We start from the raw sequence: 24513 nt of genomic DNA, 5'->3' as shown, positions 1-24513 counted from the left end.
GAGCTGTGGTTACTGTAGATCCCATCTCCATGCTGTGTAGGGTGTTCAGAGGTAATGGCCAGCAGGGCACTTCACCCACCTGTCATGTGTGTCACTGGGGCTAGCCTCATCCAGGGTAAACAGCTCCTTCAACTCGCCTAGAGAGAAGTGCCGCTCCACATCCTGCTCCTCGTCCACCACACAGCTGCTCAGTGCCTTCTTGTGGCTCTGACGCTGAAAGATCTTCTCCTCAATGGTTCCTGCCTGGGGGTGGGGGGTAGGGGTGGAAGCCAGGGCTAAGTCACCTCCAAACATAGGGGGCAGGAAAACCCAGGGGTTGAAACTATAGCCACCCAAGAGAAGGGGAGATGAATGAGAAGAGTCTTGCAGCAATAACTCTGTTCATCTAAGCCAGCGGTCCGCAACCTTTTTGGCACTAGGGACTGGTGGTTTCGTGGAAGACAATTTTCATACAGACTGGTGACGGGTGGATGGGGGGGTGGGGAATGGCTCAGGTGGTTAATACGAGCAATGGGGAGCTCCACATGAAGTTTTGCTCACTTGCTGCTCACCTCCTGCTGTGCGGCCCAGTTCCTAACAGGCCGTGGACCAGTTCCAGTCCCCAGCCCAAGGGTTGGGGACCCCTGATCTAAGCCCATTTTCCCAGTCTATCTTTTGGGAATATGACTTGTGCATGTCTGCCCACCCAGGATATTTTCTGTGCCAATGGAGGATTCCAGGGCCTCGCTAAATTTCTTCAGGGTGGGCTGAGGTTTGTCTGCAGCAGCAGATCTCCACACCAAGTCCAAATCTCACTCACTCAAGTAAATGTCCTTTGAGTATCCTATGCCAGGCCCTGTGCTAATGCCAGGATACAAAGAAGAATCCAATATGATCCTTATTCTTATACTCATAGACTACTGCGGGAGAGAGAGACATATAATTGGTACAATGATAGAAATCTGTATAGGATACCCAGGGACCCACAAGAGGGATGGTGGAATGGAATAATGTTGAAAATCTTGAAAGTAAGGATTATCCTTGAGCTGAATCTTGAAAAATGAATAGATGGTTTACAAGGAAAGAGAGAAGGCATTCCACGTGTAAGAACAAAACCCATAAGCCTGGCCTATTAGAGGACTGTGAGGAGTCTGGCCTGTCTAGAGGATGGTAGGAGTACAGTATGTAAGAGCTGGGACTAAGAAAGCCCCATACTGGAGAAACTTGGATGCCAGGCTAAAGAGCTTGGCCTTGTCTTGGAAGTGAAAAGCAAAGTTAGAATTTTTGGAAAGCTCATTCCAGAAGTAGTTGTGAAGAATGCGTTATGATAAGACCAAAGGTAAAGAATTAGGGAGTCAGATGACTATGATTTTAGTATGGAATGGAGAGGAAGGTTAGATTAAGGAAATTTTGAGAAGGTAAAATCAATGGTATAATTAGAATCTGGTTAGGAAACAGAATGGTCCAGTAGGATGATATCCAGATTTGGGTTGGGTGGATAACAGAGCCATTAAATGACAAAATTCAGAAGGGGATACTCGTAAGACATTTAAGTAGAAATATACAGTAGGTGATGGAAATATGGGTCTAGAACTCAGGTAAGAGATCTGGGCTAAAAAGTTAATTAGAGACTTGTCAATATAATGAGTGCATATAATCACAGCGGTAGGAAAACCAGAGTGGAGTTTCCAAAGAGAAAAGAATTTTAAGATTTGTAGCCAACAGTGTCAGATATACAAAGAAGAAAAATCAAGAGTCTCTTGTTTTAGCAATTAGGAAGCCAATACATCGAAAGCAGGTTCAGTGGCATAACTGGTGAGATAAGTGAATAGGAGATGAGATGAAGTAAATCTGTAGGCTTTGGAAAAATCTGACAGTGAATGAAAAGTAACCCAAGGTAGTCACTGCAATAGGACAGAGGGTTGAGAAACTTGTTTTTAAGGTGAGAGCTACTTGACAATGTTTACAGACTTCAGGGAAATAAAGGATAAACTGATCAACTAAGAAAGGAAAGGATAGGAAAAGGGTCTAGAGCAGAGCTGGAATGATAAGCCTCGAACAGAGAGGAAGGAAATGATTTTCCTTTGAGAATGGAAGGGAAGAGCAGGTGTAAAGACTGACAGAGAGAGGAAGTTAGGCAAGAGAATTTAAGCTTGGTAGCCTACATTTTCTCTGTGAAGTAGAAGACAAAGTCTCTCCAGAAAGAAGGAAAGACAGGGCCAGGTAGGAAGCTTGAGGAAAATGGTGAAGGCTTGAAGTAGCTGGTGAAGGAAATGAGATATGGCCCCGCTCAAAATGGACAATTAATCTGTGGTAGCGCCAATCTGTAAACGCAAGCTGTATCTGGCGCAGAAGCTGAAGCTGAGAACAGCTATAAGGATCCACATGGAGTAGGTATTAGAAGAGTGGCTGAAAGGATGCACGATGAGGATCAGGCTGAATAGAAAGGGAAGCCAGACTGGGAGGAGCTGGGGTGGGGGTAACTAGGGACATGAGGTTGAAACAGATATAGGAGGTATGAGAAAGCTGGAAGGACAGGAAATGAGAGTAGAATGATAGGTATTAATTAAAGTTCTGGGTACTGTGTAGTTTGGGTACTGTTACAAGTTCCATACTGTGGCCTTTGGAATAATGAGAGTAAAAAAATGAGGGGGAGGACTTCCCTGGTGGCACAGTGGTTAAGAATCCGCCTGCCAATGCAGGGGACATGGGTTTGAGCCCTGGTCCGGGAAGATCCCACATGCCACGAACCAACTAAGCCCGTGCTCCACAGCTACTGAGCCTGCGCTCTAGAGCTCACGAGCCACAACTACTGAGTCCGCATGCCTAGAGCTAAGCTCTGAAACAAGAGAAGCCACCGCAATAAGCCTGTGCACCACAACAAAGAGCAGGCCCCACTCACAGCAACTACAGAAAGCCCGCAAGCAGCAATGAAGACCCAACAATGAAGACCCAATGCAGCCAAAAATAAATTATTTTATTTTTTATTTTTTTAAAAGGGACTTCCCTGGTGGTGCAGTGGTTGGGAATCTGCCTGCCAATGCAGGGGACACAGGTTCGAGCCTTGGTCCGGGAAGATCCCACATGCTGCAGAGCAACTAAGCCCGTGCGCCACAATTACTGAGCCTGCACTCTAGAGCCCGGGAGCCACTACTGAGCCCGCGTGCCACAACTACTGAAGCCCACGCGCCTAGAGCTTGTGCTCCGCAACAAGAGAAGCCACTGCAATAAGCCCGCTCAACACAACGAAGAGTAGGCCCCGCTCACCACAACTAGAGAAAGCCCGCACGCAGCAACAAAGACCCAAGGCAGCCAAAAATAAATAAATAAAAAATAAAGTTAAAAAAAAAAATGAGGGGGAGTTAAAGAGGTCATTAGAGATGAAGTCAAGGAAACGTGAAGGCCAGAGTGCTGGAAAATTGCATGGTCCTTGAAGTCAGCCAGGATGATAGCTGGATTTGGGGAAGAAATGAAGACTGAACTGGTATCCAAAGTTATTGATGAATTAGGTGAACAGCAGAAGGTAGGTGACTGTAGCAAGGAAAAGAGGGTAGTCAAGACAACATGAGCTTCAGAAGAGGTACTATAGGATGGATGGTCTGACTGATCACTGAGAACTTGGAGAATGCCAATACCACTTCTTAGCCCCGTGGGACACTGGGTGTGAAAAGACTACAAGGCAAGCGGCACGGACGAAATCAGGTGTAAGAGAAATCAAGTGTCCTGTGAAAAGGATGAGGCCACAGGGGAGTTTGTTAACTACTGCACAGGCATCCAGAGGGCATAGTAAGAAGGATCTGAGGAACAGGGTGGTGAGAGAGGGAGAGAAAAGAAGAATAAAGAGCTCCAGGCTAAGCCCATAGCCTGGCCACTGTTACGGGCAGAGGGGCCAAAGAGAGGCAATAAGACACAACCCAAGGTGGTCCTGAAAGTCTTATTCCACGACCCACACCTACGCTGACCATTATCACCATCCTTACAGAGAGCAGGCGATAGATATAGCAGGTCTTCTTTTGACCATCACGCCAGACCCGGGCCATGGCTTGTTCATCATTGGCTGGGTTCCAGTCAGGGTCAAACATGACCAGTCGGTTAGCCCCAATGAGATTGAGGCCACAGCCCCCAGCTTTGCTGCTCAGCATGAAGACAAAGTCAGGACTCTGGAAAGAGAAGAAGGAGAAAAAGAACCACTTACAGCCCAAACTAAGAATCTTGCTCAGCCCAGCCAACTGTTCTCTCATGTGCAGACCAATTGTGAGGACCACCAGTTTGCCTACCTACCAGCCAGTTTACCAGCCCACAAGGTCAGTTCCCAGTACAGTCATCACCAACCAATCAGCCTAACCCTGCCACACCCACCAGAAAAAAAAAGTCAAGAGAGACCTAAAGCCGAGCCCCTTTCTAGATTCTCTGTCAACCCGTAGTTCTGATGTTATTGCATTAGTGGTGTGGGGACAGGAGCTGTGCACTTACGGACGGATTGTTGAAGCGCTCCACAACCTTGGCTCGCTTCTTAATGGACATTGTGCCATCCAGGCGAACATATAAGTACCTGAAGGGGAATCCAAAGATCAAATCATGAAGGAAGCAGAGCCCCCTTGGAGCCAGAGCTACTGAAGAGACTGAACTAACCATGCTTGAAGGCTGTTCATATACAGCCTGAAACCCTAAACTCCCAAAGGGAGTAGCAGGGAGCTAAGGGCTAGGACTGTCCTGTGGAGTATGTGAAGGACAAAGGACTATTCTGCTTGGAGATGGAGTTATGGCCATTGCAGCAATAAGGGAACAGACATCTTCTGGAAAGTCCCTCCTGCATCCACATCTTGGTCCATATCCACCAATCAGAACACCTACTTTTCCTAGGGGTACAGTAGGAGAGGTACCCCTTTGACAGCTCTTCCCTACCTTCGGGCCCGGCAGAGTTTCTCAAAGAGGTCCAATGTCTGAGTGTAATTGGACACCAGCACTACTTTGTCACTGCTGCGACTTCTGGTCACCGCCAGAATGTAATCAAGGACCAGCATCTTACCTGGGGAGATCAACAACCATCAGCACCCAATGGGCCATCCCAATGGCCCAGGATTCTTACTCTTGATATCCTGCCGTGAGACAGAATAGATCTAGCACAAAGAGACAACCTCCCACCCCTCTTCCCAGAGGAGCCCAAAGACTGGTAGGAAAGGACTCACCTGACAGCTGAGGCTCTAGAGCCTTGGAGCTATACCCAGGGGGAAATATGTCCAAGGTACCTTCAAAGCCATCCTCTTCCTCCACACACTTGTCATAGATTAGAGCTGGATCTGAAAAAAACTCCAAAATGCCAGCTACATTGCTTTCAGAAGTTTCCACTTCAATGCTCATTAGAACGCCCTCTAGAAGCCTACCCAGACCTTCCTCAGCACCAGATTTGCTTGTTTCCAAATCCCAGTGTGCAGTCAGTGCCACCTGGGATCATGAGTGGACAATTTTGCTCACTAGTGTGTTCTGTGTTCTCCCAACAAGAGGCGAGCTATACCAGACAGGGAAAAGTTTGTTACTTTTCCCCCTGTCCAATATTTTATATGCATGTGTGTGTGTGCACACACTCTCACGCACAGTCCTATATATTCCAAGCATCAAGCATGGGTCAGGCAAAGGATAAGCTAAATTTTCCAAAGCAAAAGGTCTGGTTTAGAGTACACAATACATGAGCTCATGCCTTGTGGAGGCACAGAATTACATGTGGCCTCTATGAGGACTATGGACAAGTTTTAGTGAAGGTGGTTCAACTACCTTCCTTGCTCACTCTCACAGAGGACCCCGGCGCACGGATCCAACTCACGATTACATAGTTTCTTTAGTGAAGTGATGGAAGAAAGGGAAGACACACTCATCTTGCCCTCACACAACTCTTCTGCTGGCTTGGCCTGTCTCAAAAACCTCTTGTATAATTCAGTCTGAAGGGGTGTCAGCCTGAAAAAGAAAAAAAAAAGGAGCTGGGTCAGCAGGAAATGCTGGACCACACTTCTGCCCTCTAAGGACACACTGAGAGCCCAGCCATACCTCAGGGACTGAGCTTTTACCCACTCACTCCACACCCCTCAGTTGAGTTTAGTACCTACAACAAACCACCTGCTCGATCTTCACAGGCAGATATTTAGAAAGGATATCAGATGTCCTCCGTATCAGGCACCTGGGAGAACAAGATAAAAAGACAAGGGGCTGATAAAACTGCCACGCTAATACCGGAATAAAAGCTACCACCCAAAGGACCAAGACTGATTTTCTTTTGTAGTATCAAATGTCAGAAACCCATCAGCCCTATGGCAAAGATATCTATACCAGGGTCTCAGTCACGGGAACAGAGACCCTTTCAAACAGTCTAGCTCAGACGGACAACTCTCTCTTTGCCTTCAAAAGGTCAGCTGCCTTTCAAGAGAAGGCAGAGGTCTACTAAGCCTGGTCCTCTGACAGGGGAAGTAAGCTGTAAACCACTGAGCCCTAATGGGAGTTTCTGCTTGCATTTGCTCAAATGCCTGCTGCCACACGGCCCAAGATTCAATGAAAGTATGCCCATACTACCTGGCAGACCAGGAAGGACAGGATCAAGCACCTAAGCAGCAGCTCCTAAGAGCACACTGACTCTCCTTCCTGCCATCTTAACCTGAGAGGGAGGTGCCTGTTGGCAAAAGCAAGACTCTTCAGGAAGCAAATCATCAAGTACACATAACTACAACAGAGGACTCCAGAATGTACCTGCCCCTTGAGCTATGTGGCCCCCCTGGAGAGAGCCTTGTCAGCCTGGGAGCCATACCCATCCTTCAGATCTACTACCTGTCACAGAAAGCTATGGGACGTGGGAAGGGACGCCTGGTGCTTTAGGGGTGAGACTGAGAGGAAACTTCTGAAGTAATAACAATGCTCCAAGGGGTATTTTGCTCAGGAGGTCTAGCAACAGAAAAAAGCTTCCTCAGCAGGACGCTAAGCGGCACCAAACCAGACCACAGTGCCCAAGGTCAGGGAGAAAGCAGGGAATCAGCCTGCAAGACCCCTTCATTTATTCAGTGACTACTGTCAGGGCACAATCACACTCTCTCAGGAGAATCCCAGACCTCAAGGCCAAGGCCACAAAGGATTGGCTTTGGATGGCTAAGGAGGCAATTCTGATGACCTAATGTGGGGGGACCCAAAGGGAGGTACTACTGTCTAGCCCACACCCCATTACCTATTCACAATGCTGATGAGCTCCCGCAGTCGCTCCTCTCCTAGATGCCTATCTTCCTCACTGGCAGCTGCATCTCGACCCTTCAAAATTGGCAATTCAAAATGCTTCTTGAACTCCTGGGCAGTTCCTAAGCACAGGAGAAAAGGCATTAAGGAATATAGAAAAGTAATGACTTTCCCACTGCTAGTAACAGCAGACTACTTTGTCACAGACCAACCTTTTACTGAGAACAACAAAGCTGAACAAATTATAGGCAATTTCTGTTTGAATGGATCAGAGAGCTACCAAAGCAGCAAGGACTTGAAAGGCCAAATAATAAGATAGCAAGTAGATCAAAACCCAAATATATAACTAATTACATTAAATGTAAATGGACCAAATAATCCAATTGTCAAACTGGACATTTTTTTTTTAATAGCCCACCTATATACTGCTTATAAGAGATGAAGTAGCATGTACAATGAAGTACAAGACAGTCCTCAACTGGGACTTCCCTGGTGGTCCAGTGGTTAAGACTCCACGCTTCCACTGCAGAGGGCACAGGTTGGGGAACTAAAATCCCGCATGCCATGCAGCGTGGCCAAAACAACAAACAAAAAACAGTCCTCAACTTATTATGATGGTTTGACTTACGAATTTTCGACTTTATGATTGTGTGGAAGCAATATGCATTCAGTAGAAACTATACTTCAAATTTTTAATTTTCATCTTTTCCCAGGCTAGCAATATGAAATACCATACTCTCTCTTGATATTGGGCAGCAACAGTGAGCCACAGCTCCCAGTCAGCCACGTGATCATGAGGGTTAACAACCGATATACTTATAACCATTCTATGCCCATAAAATTATTCTGTTTTTCACTTACAGTACAGTATTCAATAAATTACATGAGATATTCAGCACTTTATTATAAAATAGGATTTGTGTGAAATGCTTTTACCCACTGTAGGCTAATTTAAGTGTTCTGAGCACATTTCAGTTAGGCTAGGCTAAGTTATGATGTTTGACATTAAATGCTTTTTTTCCTTCAAGGTGTACAATTATTTTATATGCCGCATACCACTTTATATTTTATGATTTTTTTTTTTGGTTGGGATGCCCTGCCACATGGCATGCAGGATCTTAGTTCCCCGACAAAGGATCAAACCTGCACCCCTGCAGTAGAAGCGTGGAGTCTTAACCACTGGAACACCAGGGAAGTCCCTTAAATGCATTTTTGACTTAAAATATTTTCAACTTACAATGGGTTTAGTGGCATAGAACCCCATCATAAGTTGAGGAAGATCTGTACTGATACTTGCTACAATATGGATGAACCTTCAAAGCATTATGCTAAGTATAAGAAGCCAAACACAAAAGGTCCCATATTATATGATTCCATTTATAGAAAATATTCACAATAGGCAAGTCCACAGAGACAGAAAGCAGACTGGTTGATAGGGGTTGGTGGTAAGTGAGGATAGGGAGCAACTGTTTAATGAGTATAGGGTTTTGTTTTGGCCAGGAATTTAAAAGGTCAGGTACCTCACAAAAGAGGATCTCCAAATGGCCAATGAACATATTAAAAGGTGTTCAACTTTTTTTTTAAACAATCTTTTTTTTTAAAAAATATTATTTATTTATTTGGCTGCGCCGGATCTTAGCTGTGGCATGCAGGATCTTCGTTGCCACGTGTAGGATCTTTATTTGCGGCACGTGGACTCTTTGCTGCTGCACACGTGTGGGATCTAGTTCCCTGACCAGGGATCGAACCCAGGTCCCCTGCACTCACTGGGAGCACAGAGTCTTAAACACTGGACCACCAGGGAAGGCCCAAAGGTGTTTGAGTTTTATTCAACATTAAATAAATGCAATGAAATATCACTAAACACCCACCCAGAATGACTAAATTTTTTTTAAAATGTGTTCTAAAGATAAATATTGGTGATGCTATAAAACAGAGGCCAGCATACTATAGCCATGGGCCAGCCACCTGTTTCTATAAATAGTTTTATTAGAACACATCCATGCTCATTCATTTACATTTTATGGCTGCTTTCCTACTGCAATAGCAGAGCTGAGTAGCTGTGACAGAGACAGTATGGCCTACGAGCCTAAAATAACTATCTAGCCTTTTTTTTTTGGCTATCTACCCTTTTAAGAAAAAATTTGCTGGCCCCTGATGTAGAGATACTGGAATTTTCATATACTGCCAGTACAATCACTCTGGAAAACTGGAGTATCTACTAGGGTTAAACACACGCATAACATATGACCCAGCAATTCCACTCTTACGACAGAGGAACGCATACTATGCTCAGGTAAAAAAAAACGTACAAGGGCTTCCCTGGTGGCACAGTGGTTGAGAGTCTGCCTGCCGATGCAGGGGACGCGGGTTCATGCCCCAGTCTGGGAAGATCCCACATGCCGCAGAGCAGCTAGGCCCGTGAGCCATGGCCGCTGAGCCTGCGCGTCCGGAGCCTGTGCTCCGCAACGGGAGAGGCCACAACAGTGAGAGGCCCGCGTACCGCAAAAAAAAAAAAAAAAAAAAAAAATGTAGAAGAATGTTCACAGGATCATTATTCAAAATAATAAAAAACTGGAAACAATTCAATTGTCTATCAACAGTAGAACTAATAAATTCTGGTATATTCATGAAATGGAATAGTATACTAAAGTGAAAAACTACTGCTATAAGCAACAACATGGGTGAATCTCATACACATAATATCGAACAAAAGAATCCAGATGCAAAGGAAAATATGCTATATGATTCTTTAAAGTTCAAAACTGGGCACTAATAAACCCTTCCACAGATATCTATGTGCAAGAACTGCCCAAGCTATGGTTGCCAGGGGCTGGGGGGAGTGGGAAATGGGGAGCTGCTGCTTAATGGGTAGAGTTTCACTTTTGCAAGATGAAAAAAGTTCTGGAGATGGTTGGCGGTGATGGTTGCACAACAATGTGAACGTACTTAATGACACTAAGTTGCACACTAAAAAATGGTTAAAAACAAAACTGCCCAATACAGAGTCTGCTCTGAGGCGAAAGCTCTTGTGAGGCAGCTAGGATGTGATGAGCAAAAATGCCTGGGGATAGTAGTTCCATCCCCAGCTCATAGAGGCAATGCCCTGCGTAGCCCCTGCGACCTCTGCAGTGAAAAAAAAGACCAGAGTGGGCCTTGATGAGTAGCTCAGCAGAGCCAAGGTCTCCCAATGGCTTTGCTACTCCTTGACATGAGAAGTCTTCCTAGAAGAGTGCCTAGTGACCCACATATAACTAGTGGTCTCTCCTCTCTCTCCTCAGCTAGCGCTACAATCCCAAGGCTAAGGCAAGGCTCCTCTCCAGTATAGCAGACAAGGCCAAGATACTTACCCAGGATTCCCGAATTAACAAAATGTACCAAGCTGAAATACTCAAGGAGATCATTCTGGATGGGAGTCCCGGAGATGAGGACCCGTCGGCTGGTGTTCAAGCTGTCCAGGGCCTGGTAAGTCTGATTCTCAGAGTTCTTGAGCCTGTGTCCCTGAAAGGAAATTAATTCTCACTTAGGCATGGGCACAATGTGGCCTCCCTAATAGTAACAAAATCTTGTATAGACAAGCAAAGAGGAATCATGAGCATTACAGGTCCTGAGGCCTTGGGAACTGGGCAGCGGGCAGCAAAAGCGAGAGTTTACCCACTCTCTTGGGGAGAAATGCCAGGCTCAAGAGACAGACCTTCAGCTTCTAGACCAATGCTATATCCATAAAGCATGGATTCTCTATTTCTTCCCCTCCTCTTCCCTGCCCCAACCTCCAGAGCCATAGCAGCCTGCCTATCCTCTTCAGAGATCATTCAGACATGTTAGAGACCCGTGCTTTCAGGGAATCCTCCCCCTGCACTAGCCCAACCATCCTATAACCTCCTGAGCCAGATGCCTTCTGTATTAGTCTCCAAGCTATCAGTGCTAAGGGGACTTGGTCCAGGCTCCTCCTCTCCTCTTTCCACAGAATCCAGCCAGCTCAGATATCTAAAGAAAGAGCCTCTCTCTGCCTCTCTTTGCATCTCTTCCCCTATCCCTATATCACCCACCCCAATACACACCTGTTACTTCTCTTTTAAGCCTTTTTCAACAAAATGGTAAAGGACCCTATCAACTTTCCTCTCTCCCAAAGAATCACACGGGCAAGGCCTGTGCCTTTTCTACCCCCAGTCCCTTTCAGCCCCACACTGGGCAGGGCACGCAAAACACAACCACCAGTGAAAGAATGAACAAATAAGCCAGCCTTTCACAGTGCAATTAAACACAGACCCTCCACTGACTCTCCCATCTGTGGGATCAAGCCCAAGCTCGTTAGCTTAGTACTTCTCAAAAAGGACCCAGCTGACTTCTGTGACACTCTCCACAGCTTGTCACAGTCCAGGAAACTATAACTCACCACTCCTAATGCTGGATTTCCTTAGGTCTCTTTGCCCATGCCATTCCTCTGCCCACAATTCTCTTCCACAGGCAAATTCCTCAAATGTCACCTCCTATGCAAAGCCTTCCTCAATGACCCCAGGCTGTTGGGGTCTCTCACCTCTGGCTCTTATGGCAGTCTGTACATAACAGCTGTGCACTGAATCCTTTTAATGTGCCAGGCACTATACTAAGCACTTTACCTATATTCTCTTCTATAATCCAGATAACAATCAGATGAGAGGAAATTACAATACCCTTTTAGAGAAAATGAGGTTCAGAGAGGTGCACAGTTATTCAAAATCATGATGGTATCAAGTAGCAGAACTGAGATTTGAACTCAGGTGTGTGAGATTCTGAAGTCCGGGCAGTATACTACTCTGCCTCTCATCTACTGCTATATACACTAATCACATTCGATTGTACTTTACCTCCTCACCAAGGCAGGAACTTTTAAAGGCAGAGACCATGTCAGATTTGCCTTTGTAACAGTGCACGGGACAGAGCCCCACACAGAACACTGCTCAGTGAATGCTTGCTGAAGAATGAATGAATAAGCAACATTGCTATTGAAGAATTAGACAGACACCCATAGAATTTTAATTAAAAAAAAAAATGACTGGATGTTGTATACCTAAAATGAAAACATTGTATGTCAATTATATCTGTTTTAAAAAAAAATTTTAAAGACATCCTAAACAAAGAAACTTAAAAGTGACTGGAGGATCCAAGCAACAGCCCTGAAACAAGAGGCTGATACTTCTGAGCTGAAGAGGGAAATAAGACCTGAAACTTGTGAAGAAATTACCCAAAAGGCCCTGGGGAAATGGGCATGCATTGGATCCCTCTAAACAATTGGATCCCTCTAAACTGAAGCTCCCTGATGGCTGGCAATCATGAGATCCCCAGGGCCTGACACAAAACAGGTACTTAATAACTCAATTAATGAACTGAACTGATGCACTACCCCTGTGGGTCTCTGTGAAAGGGAAAGCCAACCCCAGCTCCCATGGGACCTTCCTGGCTCCAGACCCGGCTCCTGCCACCATCGGCCACAGATTTAAAACCCAAATGCTGGCATCTCAGCAAATCAAATGTTTGGCCAGATGAAAAGTTGTCAGAGTTCTTATTTATAAGCTGCTGCTAAACTTCTGTTCTGGCAGAATTCTCAGCTTATCCTTTTAAAAGCAAAAAATGACACCAAGATTAAATACCACCACTTGTCTCTCTGAAACATAAGCCCCATGAGTAGATTCTTGTTTTTACTGCATTTCCCAGCATCTGACTTGCTTTGTGTTCTAGCACTTGTAAAGGAACATACATGGGTCCAGATAAGGCATACAGGGACGAGTCCTTCCATAACCAAGCCAAGCTTCTCCCTACACCAAGCTTTGGTTACAACCAAGGCATTAAGAGAGAAGAAAGAGCCAGGACTTAAAATCTCAGACCTGGATTCAAGTCCCAGCACTTCTCTGAGCTTCAGTCTCCTCATCTCCAAAACTGAGATGATGACGATGATGATGACGTCAATCCCTCCCCTGTTCATACACCTTACAAAATGCTTCCCTATATCCTCTTTCTTGATCTGTATCATGTCCCTTTCAGGTAGACCATGTGCTATCTACTCTATAGTCTCAGAGCAGTCTCATCTGCTGTCATGCTTACAAGTGGCAAAGCCAACGCTGATCCCAAGTGTTCTGACTTGCCCTGTCTAACTCAGATTACAATGTGGATCAAGATTCTGTACAGTTATTATGCTATTATTATGTTATTATTTCTGTGTTCCAGAGAAAAGCATCAGCTGGGAGGAAGCTGGGAACATGAAAGCTGGGGCAGAACCTTCTCTTTCCCAGATCCAAACAGGACAAACTTCTAGAGTAGGCTGACTATCTTTCAGGACTTTGGCTTCCTCGGGTCTCTGACAATTAACACACTGCTGACAAATAAAAGGTAGAAAAAAAAGAAAAAAAAACATAAATAAATAAAAGGTAGAAGAGCAGAAGGGAGGGCCAGGACCCTGCAGTGTGGCAAGAGGCAGCCTGGTCCCTCATGCCAGTCAGCTCAGAAAACAGGAGAGAATGAGGAAGAAACGAAACACTATAGAGCAGAAGAAAATCTAGATGCCGCCCAGTCCTCAAGGGCTCAACAGCCTGCCTTCCCTTCCCTTCCCCAATGCCCTGGTCTCTAGACCAGGCTCCTGGCACCGTCCCCCTCCATGGTGATGAAGCAAATGCCAGGGTCCTGGACAGTGGCCACGTGCATACCCCATCTCAACCTGCTAAATCTCTTACTCCTACCAAGGAATGGCCCATCAGGGTATTGGAAGTTGGAAGACATGCCAGACTCTTCATAAGGACAAAAGCTCAACTGGGAAACAGCTCACTACTAGCAAGCATGGTACCCCAAAGTAAGTTTTTCTTCTCTGTCCTCTCCCCAAACCCTCAGATACAGGGTAATCTATATAGTCCCCAGAGCACAGTCAAGCCTGCCAATCAGTTGACAGATGGGGCCAAGTCTTTCAGCCACCTCTCCACTAAAGCCCCAGGGGTGTGCAAAGTGACCTTACTTTCCCCAAGATGTAAACAATGGCAGCAGGCTCAGGGTAGCCAAGTCCCCTAAAGACGTGGGAAATTCTTTATACTGGGAAGCTCCCAGCCACCCTCACTCCTTTCCAAGTAGTTGCATCCCTACCACCCTTCATGTACAGTGCTGGAAAAGGCCAGAGAGTAACAACTGACGTATTTTCCTTAGTCCCAGAGAGTCAACACAGACTCACAAGGTGTATGGACTATCCACACTGGACTTTCCTATCTCCGTGCTTCTGTTCATGAGTCCTCTCAGCCTAGAATAAAAACCAAAGCTGAGGGGACTGCCTTGGTGGTCCAGTGGTAAAGAATTCGCCTTCCAATGCAGGGGACGCGCGTTGGATTCTTGGTCGGGCAACTAGGTTCCCAAAAGCCGCAGGGCAGATAGGCCCGCACACCACTACTACTGAGCTCACGCACCTCAACTAGAGAGCCTGCGTGCCGCAAACTACATAGCCCACGCACTCTGGAACCTTCATGCCACAACTAGAGGAGAGAAAACCTGCAGGCCACAATTAGAGAGAAGCCCACACGCCACAACGAAAGATCCCACATGCCTCAATGAAGATTCTGCGTGCTGCAACCAAGACCCGACACAGCCAAAAAGAATAAATAAATTAAATAAATAAGTACATACGTACATAAAAAAAAAAATTAAGGGACTTCCCTAGTGGCACAGTGGTTAAGAATCTGCCTGCCGATGCAGGGGACACAGGTTCGAGCCCTGATCCGGGAAGATCCCACGTGCCACGGAGCAACTAAGCCCATGAGCCACAACTACTGAGCCTGTGCTCTAGAGCCCGCGAGCCACAACTACTGAGCCCGTGTGCTGCAACTACTGAAGCCCGCACGCCTAGAGCCTGTGCTCAACAAGAGAAGCCACCGCAAGTAGAAGCCTGCACACAGCAACAAAGAGTAGCCCCCACTCACCACAGCTAGAGAAAGCCCACGCACAGCAACGAAGATCCTACGCAGCCAATAAATGAATGAATGAATGAATGACATAAATAAATAAATAAAAGGCCCTGCATGAGATAGATAGATAGACAGACAGATAAGAGACTTCCCTGGCGGTCCAGTGGTTAAGACTCTGCGCTTCCACTACAGTGGGCATGGGTTCGATCCCTGGTCAGGGAACTAGATCCCATGTGCCATGTGGCACACCCAAAAAATAAAACAGAATTTAAAATAATTATTTTTAAAGGTGAATTATTAAAAAAACAAACAAACAGCAACAACAAAAAACAAAAAAACACCCAGAGCTGACATGTACCAAGGTCTTATGACATACCAGGCACTGTGATAAAAGCTTTCCTTCATTTAATGCTCACAATAATCCCATAAGGCAGATATTATCACCCATTTTATTGACACAGAAAAAGAGGCTTGGGTGGTTAAGTAACTTACCACTTACTCTGATAAGTGGCAGAGCCAGGATTTGAACAAAGATCTTTCTGACCCTAGAACCTATTCCCCTAAACACTGTACCATGTCTCTCCACCCATCCAAATCCCTCCCACCCTTCAAAGTCCTTTGGTCTAGGAAAACTGTCTAGAGGCAACAAAACCAATCAGCCCACAGCACCTCACTCTCCTTGGCATTCCAAGCTCTGCTTAACCCCTCTTTCGGCAAATTGGTACCATGGGCTCTCCCTCCCATTTGCCTCCTCCAAGGCAGTATGTTCTGTCCTCTGCATCCCCCAGTAACTGGCACAGTCCTTGGATGGCAGTTCTCAGTGAGAAGACATCGACAGACTTTCTCCTACCACCCAGACAGCTGAGCATCAAGTACCTCATCACATATGACCAGTCCAACACTCCCTCTCCGGAGGACTCCGACATGAAGGCGGAAAGTCTCATAGGAAATGATGAGGATGGGAGAAGGCACTCTGGCTCCACGCTGGTTCATAAATCCTTCTACAACAAAAAAGGTGTAAGGGAACAAATCTGAGAATATCATAAAGAAAAAGCCAGTCTGATGATTCTTTAATTTAGCCTGGAAATAACTATTTCAACTCTTTCCACAGGAATTCTACTTTCTGTCACCCCTCCTCCCTGCCCTCAACCCTGGCCATCAGTGAGGATACACTTAAGACAGGAGCAGGTTGTATGGAGGAGTGCGGCCATGTTTGTTAAGGCTCCTACCCAGCTTTTGGTCTATCTCGTCCTTAGAGCCTCCGTCGATGGCTAGAGGTTGGATCCTCCCTCCAAGCCATTTCCCAACTTCATTGTACCAGTTCTTCACTAGGCTGGAGGGCGACACCACCACTGCCTTGTCAATTTCTGGCTTGCACTCTGGACTCTGGCGCAAAAGCGTCCACATCAATGTGATGCATTGCAGCGTCTTGCCCAGGCCCATCTCATCAGCCATGATGCAGCCATGGCTACCAGGGATGCGCCGACTGGTGACACACTCCCACAGGAACTTCACTCCCTGGGGAATAACAGCACTCAGCCCACTTTGGCATCCACACTGCAGCTGCCCCAGGGATGACAGCCCCTCAGGTGCAGCCCCTACCCTAGCCCAAACTCACCCCCCCACCCCCCATTTACCTCTCTCTGATGAGGCCTCAAGACCTTACTGAGAATAGGATCAACGACCACATGGACAGGGAGTTTTTCCCTGAGAAAACACAACAAAGAAAACACGGAGCTCAGCCACGGGCAAGGCCACACCCTCAGAAAGTTGTGTCCTGTTGATTCAGAGGCAGCTGCCTAACAGAGGACCTCCTTGGCCTGGTGCAACCAAACCATAGCAAATTCCTCTCCAGGGTGAGAAAGTTAGGAGATGGAGATGGGTTCCCTATGTCATCACCTTAACCTTCCCTGTGCCCCTGAGTGAGCCCAGTAGGAATGGATGAGGAAACCCCACCAAATGGACATGTCCACGTGTTCTTCCCCAGGCACTCTCCTTCCCCACCTACTCACTCTGGATGGTACAGTAGTCATGACAGCACTCTGAAAACATATGCAGGTCCCAAGGTGAAATCACACCAAAATGCTCTCTGCCCTCCAGGTTTGTGCACTTATAGGACCAGAACTGCTCAAGAAATACCAGTGCACATACTTGTCAAGCTTCAGCTGGTCGTGGGCGCTCAGCAAGGGAGGCTCGTACAGAACCAAGGCACCTTCTTCCAGAGGGTCATGGAGGGCCCGGCGGACCCCAGCCCTTTTGAGGCCCAATGCTCGAAAGCCCAGAGGACCTAGAAACCAACAATTTGTCACCTAAGCCTCTAAGTTGAGGAGCTCCAGCAGGCCCAGCTCAAATGCCTATCCTTCACATAAACTTTCCTAAGCTTCCATATGACCCCCTCTCCCAAAAACCTCTCCAAAAGCAGTTTGGGCACCTATGCCTGACCAATACCCCAGTCTGCCTCAGATCAGAGTTTTCTCCATATGACTTCTCCCATTCAACTACAAACTTCTGGGGGGCCAGGTCTCGTTCATCTTAGATCAAATCAATTCTGGAAAGGTCTGAAACCCTAAAGGGGCCTTTCAAGACTGAGAGGTCTTGAGAGTTCGCCTCCTCCCTCTCAGTCCCCAGTTTTAGCACACTTCTATGCCCTACACAAGGCAGGGGGGAACCCTATAGAACCTAGGCCTCTGACAGAGTCAGCCTCATAAAGGAAATGCTACTGAACTCACTTGGACTGAATATAGCCTGGGTCCATCAGCCACCCTGGCCCACCAGGAGCTTCCTGAACACTGACATATCCCCACCAAGAAGATGAGGGGCAGTTAGTCTTGGTAGCCTTTGCCGAAGCTGTCAAACACAGACTTTACGCAGGCCCTGGGAAGGTCACCCCATACATAGTCACCACTGGACTGGCATCTTTAATTCCAAGGTAAGCTGTACTTACAAAAGCAGAGGTTTTAATCTATTCAGGCATATTCACACGTGACTAATTTAAGAAATAGAAAAGTCTTCATTTTTACCTTGATAATTTGGAATGGGGATTTTGAAAGGCTTTGACAAAATGCTTCGAATAAATGCTTCCTAAAAAAGAGAAGAAACAGGGATTCAGGACTGATTGGAGATGTTATGGGATAATATTTTTACAAATGCAGTCTAAAATGCCTGTTTAAGCATCGTAATACATTCAGAGCATTGTATTTTGATTATGTTTCATTCAGATGCATCTAGAACAGAAGGAGATGTGCTCCATATTAGATTAGGTTTTGTACAATGGCTTTTACCTTTGAGGCTTTGCATAAGGTTCCACAAATCCCCAGGGACAAGAGAGTGCCAAAGCAAATACCTAGCCTTGGTCAACCACAAGGCTCAGAGCCTTTAGCTCATGAAAGACCATGCCAAGTAAGGACACCTAACTATTCCCTAGGCTGCAGTGCCTTAAGAAGAAAGCACCACAAACTCACCCGATCCCAGTACTAACAGAACTCCAATGTCTGGATTCAATCACTGTCCTTCAGGGTTACATCTTTCCAAGCATAGCGCACATTTCCTTTTTTGTCATATCAGTTCTGCCTACTGCATCCAATTCCCATATCAACTCTCACATCAGCCTCCTTGGGAACTAAACAGCCCTTCAAAGAGTAGTGGTAGCAGGAGTAAAAGGAGCGGTAGTACTAGTAAAATAATGTTGACAACAACAGCAAAAGTGACAACAATAATGATGATTAACAATGTATGCCAGATGCGGTGCTAAGCCCTCGCATTCATGTTACCATTTAATCCTCATTAACAGTCCTATGAGGTCCATATATTACTGGCATCCCCATTTTACAGATGAGCAAATTGAGGCTGAGTGGTTTCCCAAGTCACACAGCCATGACATTTGCAGGACTTTCCTGATTCCAGGCCCTTACTTGTAACTACGGGGCAATATGGCTTCCTAATCCAACCTGTTTGAGTATAGCCATGTGGATCAGCCCAGAGTCAGCAGCTTCCTGCCATGGGAAGGCACAAGAGAGGGAAAAACATGAGAAAGAGGACATGAGAGAGAGGGGAAGCCAATCACCAAGAAAAAGCAAGGGACAAGGGTGACAGGAAGTCTCTGTGCCATCACTTCGGCCTGGAATCAGCACTGGGTTACGGGGCTGGGGCAGGAGGAGGCAGGGGAGTCCACAGTGCCAGCTCCTGAGCTAACTGAAAACTCCCATCAAAGTTCTGATCTATATGCACCTGAGCCCTCGGGGAATTACGATAGACTGTAAACCTCAACAAAATAAGAGCTAGAACCCAAGAGAGCAAGGTGAGAACAAGAGCAGAAACCCTAAAGGTAGTCTTCGTGGAATACATTAGTGCAAAAAGAAGTAATGAAAAATACTCCCTTTTAGCAATAAGGTATTTTAATAGGGAAAAAAGCAAGCCTGTCTTGCCCTGAAATTCTTACCTTTTTAATTCTGACTCACTTCTATACAGATTATTTAAATTCTAGAAACTCAATGTAGTTTAAATAGGAAAAATGTAATGAATATATTTGGCAACCTACTGGAAGATAGAAAAGGAACGTGGAGAACTGAACTTCATCACCACACTAAATAACACGACAAGCCCAGGGTTGGAGAAAGGCCCAAATTCTTTATTTGCGTATTTCTTTGCAGCTGAATAAAATCTTTTGACTATGTTTAATTACCATAGCAATGATGAGAAACTCATATATAGAACATGCTAACAAAAAGCTACCTTTAAGTCAAAGGAGAGGAAAAGGAAGGAAATGGACTCTAATTTCTTTCCTAACTTGGCGTCAATTCTGCTTTTAATTCTGAAACTATTATTTTCAAGACTGTCAATATAAGAGGCTAGTATTGAAGCTCTAAGTAGCCAAGAATTTATGCTCCAAATTTAAAAAGACTTTCAGTAAAACCCAGGAGCCACAAGTTCTGCAGGTAGAAGTGCAGGCTTGTGCAACTACTGTGGAAGAAGGTGAGGACCCATGGCCAAAAACATCTGAGGGCAGAGCCTGCAAGACTTGCAATGGCCAGCCTCCAAGAATCTGGTCTGGTAGTACTCACTAGACTCTGACAGAGGCAGAGGAGAAAGCATGCTCTCACTTTATTTAGTTACTGAAAACCCATACCACCCTTTCCTTCTGATGATAGAAGAGGGAGAAGAACATCCCTCCTCCCCGCCAAGGTCAAAGCTTCCCTCTTCCACAGAGAGTCACTCTATCAGGTCTGCCTGATCTCTCCTGTTGTCTCAACTTCTCCCTCTCTACTAGCTCTTTCTCACCAGCATTTAAAACATGCTTAACCCCAATAAAGTTGTTAAAAAAAAAAAAAACATGCTTAACTCTCTCCTATCTCAAAAACAAAATGTCCTTTGACTTCTTATCTCCTCCCCTTCAAACTTCTAGAAAGAGTAGTCTGTCTCCCCTTCCTTATCTCTCACTCCTCCTATCTTCTGCCCCTTCCACTCTTCTGAAGTGATTCTGGCCAAGGTCACCAATGGCCTACAAGACCTTAACTCCAAGGGATATGTTTCTACCCTATCTTACCAGACAAAGCTGGCCACTCCTTCCTCTCAAAGATTCTCTGCTTTTGACTTCCATGACACCACTCTCCCAGTATTTTGCCTTTCTGGGACCTCATGCTCAGTGCCCTAGTGCACTCTTCTTCCTCTGCCCAATCCCTTTAAAAGTCAGTGTTCCTCAGGGCTCAGCCCTAAGCTCTTCTAACTGTACATTCACATGGACACTCCAATACACTTTGTAGGTGTCAAACAAACTCTATGCCAATCACCCCAAATCTATTTCCAGTCCATAACTCCCTCCTAGGTACCACACCCACATCTGCAAACCCAGACATCCTACAGGACTTAAAATTGATTGTGTCTAAGGCTAAAGTCTTCATCTCCAGTGCTGCACTGACTTTTGTGGTCCTGAAGCATTTTTGCCTTTGGGGACCCTTCCTCCACAGCTTTCAAACAGGCTGTTCCCTCTAGCTAGAAAACTTCCTGTTCTCTTCACCTGGCAAACTCCTCGCATCCTTCAGAACTCAACCTAATCAGCATGTCCCTCAGATTCGGGTCTCCACCAGCCTCCAGACTGTTAGGCCCCCTGTTTGCATACACCCACCACATCCGCACTTATGTCATATAGTTCTATAGGACAATAAAATGAATCCGGAATGAAAACAGTCCCGGAGGACTACACACCACTTTTTAAAGCTCAAGAAAACGATTAAACAATGTATTACTTAGTGAATTATATATATATGGTAAAACTATCACAAAAAGCAAGGTATGATGAATATAATTCAGGATAGTGGCTACCTCTGGGAATGAGAAAAGGGATTATGAATTTGATGATGTTCTAGTCCCGGATGGTGGGTTCACAGGTGTTTGTTTTATATTTTATATACATTATACATATATGTTTTTGTATTCATCAAATACTATGTAAAAATGTTTTTAAGTGTTTGCTGAATGCACAAATAACTAACCTCCACTACACATTCCCATCAACATACTCCCATTTTTCCTTCAAAATGTCCCTGTAAAGGAAAAGCACGATCCTGTGTCTCCTCTACTCTCAATACTACACTTCTTCTGACACCAGATGTGTCGGTTTTCCATACATGAAGCAAATCTTCGCCTCCGTGTAGGTGCCCTACAACTTAATTCCAACACTATCTTCCAGGAGAAAGCATCAGATCCTAAAAGGGTTCAGTCCCACGTGACTGCCTTCCCCACTGCTTCAGATGCAAATCTCAAGTCCAGGTGGTTACCTGTGCTTCTGACCACAAGCTATAAATCAAATGTTCCCACAACCCCCTCCTTGGGTTCGATTAATTCGCTAGGTGGCTCACAGAACTCAGATAGTTTACTTACTAGATTACTGATTTATCACAAAGGATATTAAAAGATATGAATGAATAGCCAGATGAAGAGACACAGAGGGAGGTCTGGAAGGGTGGTGAGCACAGAAACTTCTGTCCCAGGGGAGTTTCGGGTGTGCCCCTTCCCAACTTCCAGCTCACCAAGTCAACAAGCAGGGAGTTCTCCAAACCCTCCCATACCTTTTGGGTTTGTAAAGAGTAGGACGGATTAAACATTGGCCATTGGTGGTTTGGTTCCCCTGGCAACCAGCCCCAAAGTTAAGTGCTTTACAAAGTCATCTCATTAGCAAATTCAGGTGTGGCTGAAAGGGGTTTGTTAGGAATAACAGAAGACACTTTTATCACTCTTATCACAATCCAAGGGTTTTTGGAGATCAGTGTCACTCTGTCCCTCAGAAAGTTTGGAGGAAAAAGCTTTGGATGGAGCTAGGCAGATCTGACAACTCTGTAACTTTGAGCAAATTACTTAACTTCTCTGAGACTCAGCTTCCTCATCTTAAAAAATGAGTTACATGAAATAATGCACAGAACCTGCCACTTGATGATTACCTTTGATTTTACTAGAGGATACACGTGAAAGCTGTAGGACTCTGGTACTTCTTAGAAGCCATAAGCAGAGTCAGAGACAGTTCTCTGACAGGTTCCAACACCCTGCCATAGCCTTCACTCTCCTGCACCCTCTTGTCCTCAGCAATCTGAGCCACCTGAGATCTGGTGCCCAAGTAAATACAAACAAGGGGAATTCCAAGTCAGGCACACAATCTCTAAGGAAAGAGGTCAGGCCTTTTCCAGGCCCCAGAAGCTGTGGGCAGGCCCAAAGCCCCCACTAAAGCATCTGCTGGCTACTGTGTGAGGACCGAGGGAGCCTCCCTAGACAAAACAGGGTACACACAGACGTTGGCAGGTTGCAGTTAGGGCTTACATGTTGACTGCTGTCCAGACACGGTGGTCGATTCGTTAGGTGAGTCAAAGGTTTCCGAAAAGGAGACAGAAAACACTCCTGGCTCTGGGTCTCACTGTTGGATTTCCGTTTCTTAGGAGTCTAGGAGAGAGAATTGGGGAAGGTGAAGTCTGGAAGATATAGAGTTCACCACAATGGCAACTAACATTTAAAATGCTTAAGTGCCAGGCACTGTGCTAAACTCTTCACATGTACAATATTATCGTGTATCATCTTCACAGTAATCCTAAAATACACGTTTATATCCTGATTTAACAAGTGAGAAAACTGGAGCTTAATGAGGTTAAAGAATTTGCCTAATCTGAAGGGCACTAGAAGAGGTAAATGAAGTGGGCCTGTGAAGGGCAAGTCCATCAGTAGCACAGAGTCATGCTGCCCGCAAATCTTCACTCTAAAAGCCCTAAGGAATACTGAGTGACCCTTTGCTTCCCTCCCTGAGTTTACCAATGGAGGGCAAGAGTTCAGCTGCTCCCAACTCCCAGGCCTCTGAGACCACTCTCAACCAGCCACACCACAGCAGTGAGAACACCAGCACTGAAAGCATTTTCTGAAGCAACCAGTAGCAGACAGCACCAAGTACTGCCCCAAGTTCAAGTCTGAGACCCAGGTAAGTGGCAAGGGGCAGCCAATGTGTCTCCCTCACAGGTAGAGGAGCCGCCTGCACACCAGCAGTACAACTAGAGTAAGCCCCACTGAGCCATCAGGCAAGAACCTACTTGCACCAGGTTGCCAAGGTATTTGAAGCTAAGGCATACCTGAAACAGAAACACCAGGCCACTTCCGCTCTCTCTACAGGCTTTTACTCACTCACTAACCCCGCCCAAAAATGCCTTTGAGAAGTTCCTTAGCTAATCTCTTCCTCCAAAGTTCCTGTGGCCAAACACTGCTTCTTGGATTGCTCTCTGAAGTACATACTACATCTTCCTACTGATTTTGGTTACACAGGTCCTGCCCACAGCCAGCCCCAGAAAGCCTCCAAGGCAGAGCCCAGTCCAAAGTCGAACATAGTGCCCTTGAGTATTTGCAGGGACTGGATGGGCATTACCCCTCCAATCTAGGCCCAAGGGAGCTCAGACTCTAAGGTAGGCCCAGTACACTCTACTGTTCTGTGACATTGGGCAGGTGACAATGAGCAAAAGAGCGGGCTGCTAGTTGCTGTTGGGGAACCCCCCTTTTTTTTCCCCAAGGGAGCCAAAAGCCCAACCCAATCAGCTCTTTGCTTTGGAATGCCCCTTCCTAACCAGGAAGATTGAGGCATATTAGCTTCTAATGAGCACCTTGAGAACAAAGATTTTATTTATGTGGTTCAGTGCCTGACACATAGTAAGCACTCACTGAAGTTTACTGAAAGAGGCTTCTGGAGGTGACGGGGTTCACTCCATGTAACCCCAGAAACCAGGTCTAGGGTTCCTTTCTGCCTCAACAGCCTGCACCCCCACCTTCCCTATCCCCTTGAGGGCAGAGGACTCACCACTGCTTCAGGCCGCCAGTCTTCCTCATCACAGGGTCCGCCTTCCGGTTTTCTCTTGGCCAGCTGACTGGGAGCTAAGCTCCTCCTCTGTAA

The 24513-nt window shown here is 46.0% G+C and overlaps 1 protein-coding gene across 4 annotated transcripts in view; it reads right to left on the bottom strand.

Moving 5' to 3' along the window:
- The window catches only part of RAD54L (RAD54 like), a 30933-nt gene that overhangs the window by 5563 nt on the left and 857 nt on the right, over window positions 1-24513 (bottom strand). For 3 of the 4 annotated variants that reach the window (XM_067726003.1, XM_067726004.1, XM_067726005.1), the window contains exons 2-17: window positions 24421-24507; window positions 22911-23030; window positions 18125-18185; window positions 17256-17391; window positions 16742-16811; window positions 16334-16622; window positions 15981-16105; window positions 10539-10689; window positions 7184-7310; window positions 6077-6151; window positions 5801-5931; window positions 5169-5279; window positions 4885-5008; window positions 4453-4531; window positions 3960-4139; window positions 80-243 (exon numbers count right to left, since the gene is read on the bottom strand). In XM_067726003.1, coding sequence (XP_067582104.1) covers window positions 80-243; window positions 3960-4139; window positions 4453-4531; window positions 4885-5008; window positions 5169-5279; window positions 5801-5931; window positions 6077-6151; window positions 7184-7310; window positions 10539-10689; window positions 15981-16105; window positions 16334-16622; window positions 16742-16811; window positions 17256-17391; window positions 18125-18185; window positions 22911-23030; window positions 24421-24507 — 2030 coding nt within the window. Of the gene's footprint in view, window positions 1-79; window positions 244-3959; window positions 4140-4452; window positions 4532-4884; window positions 5009-5168; window positions 5280-5800; window positions 5932-6076; window positions 6152-7183; window positions 7311-10538; window positions 10690-15980; window positions 16106-16333; window positions 16623-16741; window positions 16812-17255; window positions 17392-18124; window positions 18186-22910; window positions 23031-24420; window positions 24508-24513 lie in introns of those variants that run through there. The other variant, XM_067726006.1, reaches the window with a different exon arrangement.

The sequence above is a fragment of the Pseudorca crassidens genome, chromosome 2 (assembly GCF_039906515.1).
Source record: "Pseudorca crassidens isolate mPseCra1 chromosome 2, mPseCra1.hap1, whole genome shotgun sequence".
In the NCBI taxonomy this organism is placed as follows: Eukaryota; Metazoa; Chordata; class Mammalia; order Artiodactyla; family Delphinidae; genus Pseudorca; species Pseudorca crassidens.
Note: the sequence above shows the minus strand (reverse complement) of the source record. Positions and strands in the feature narration are given on the sequence as shown.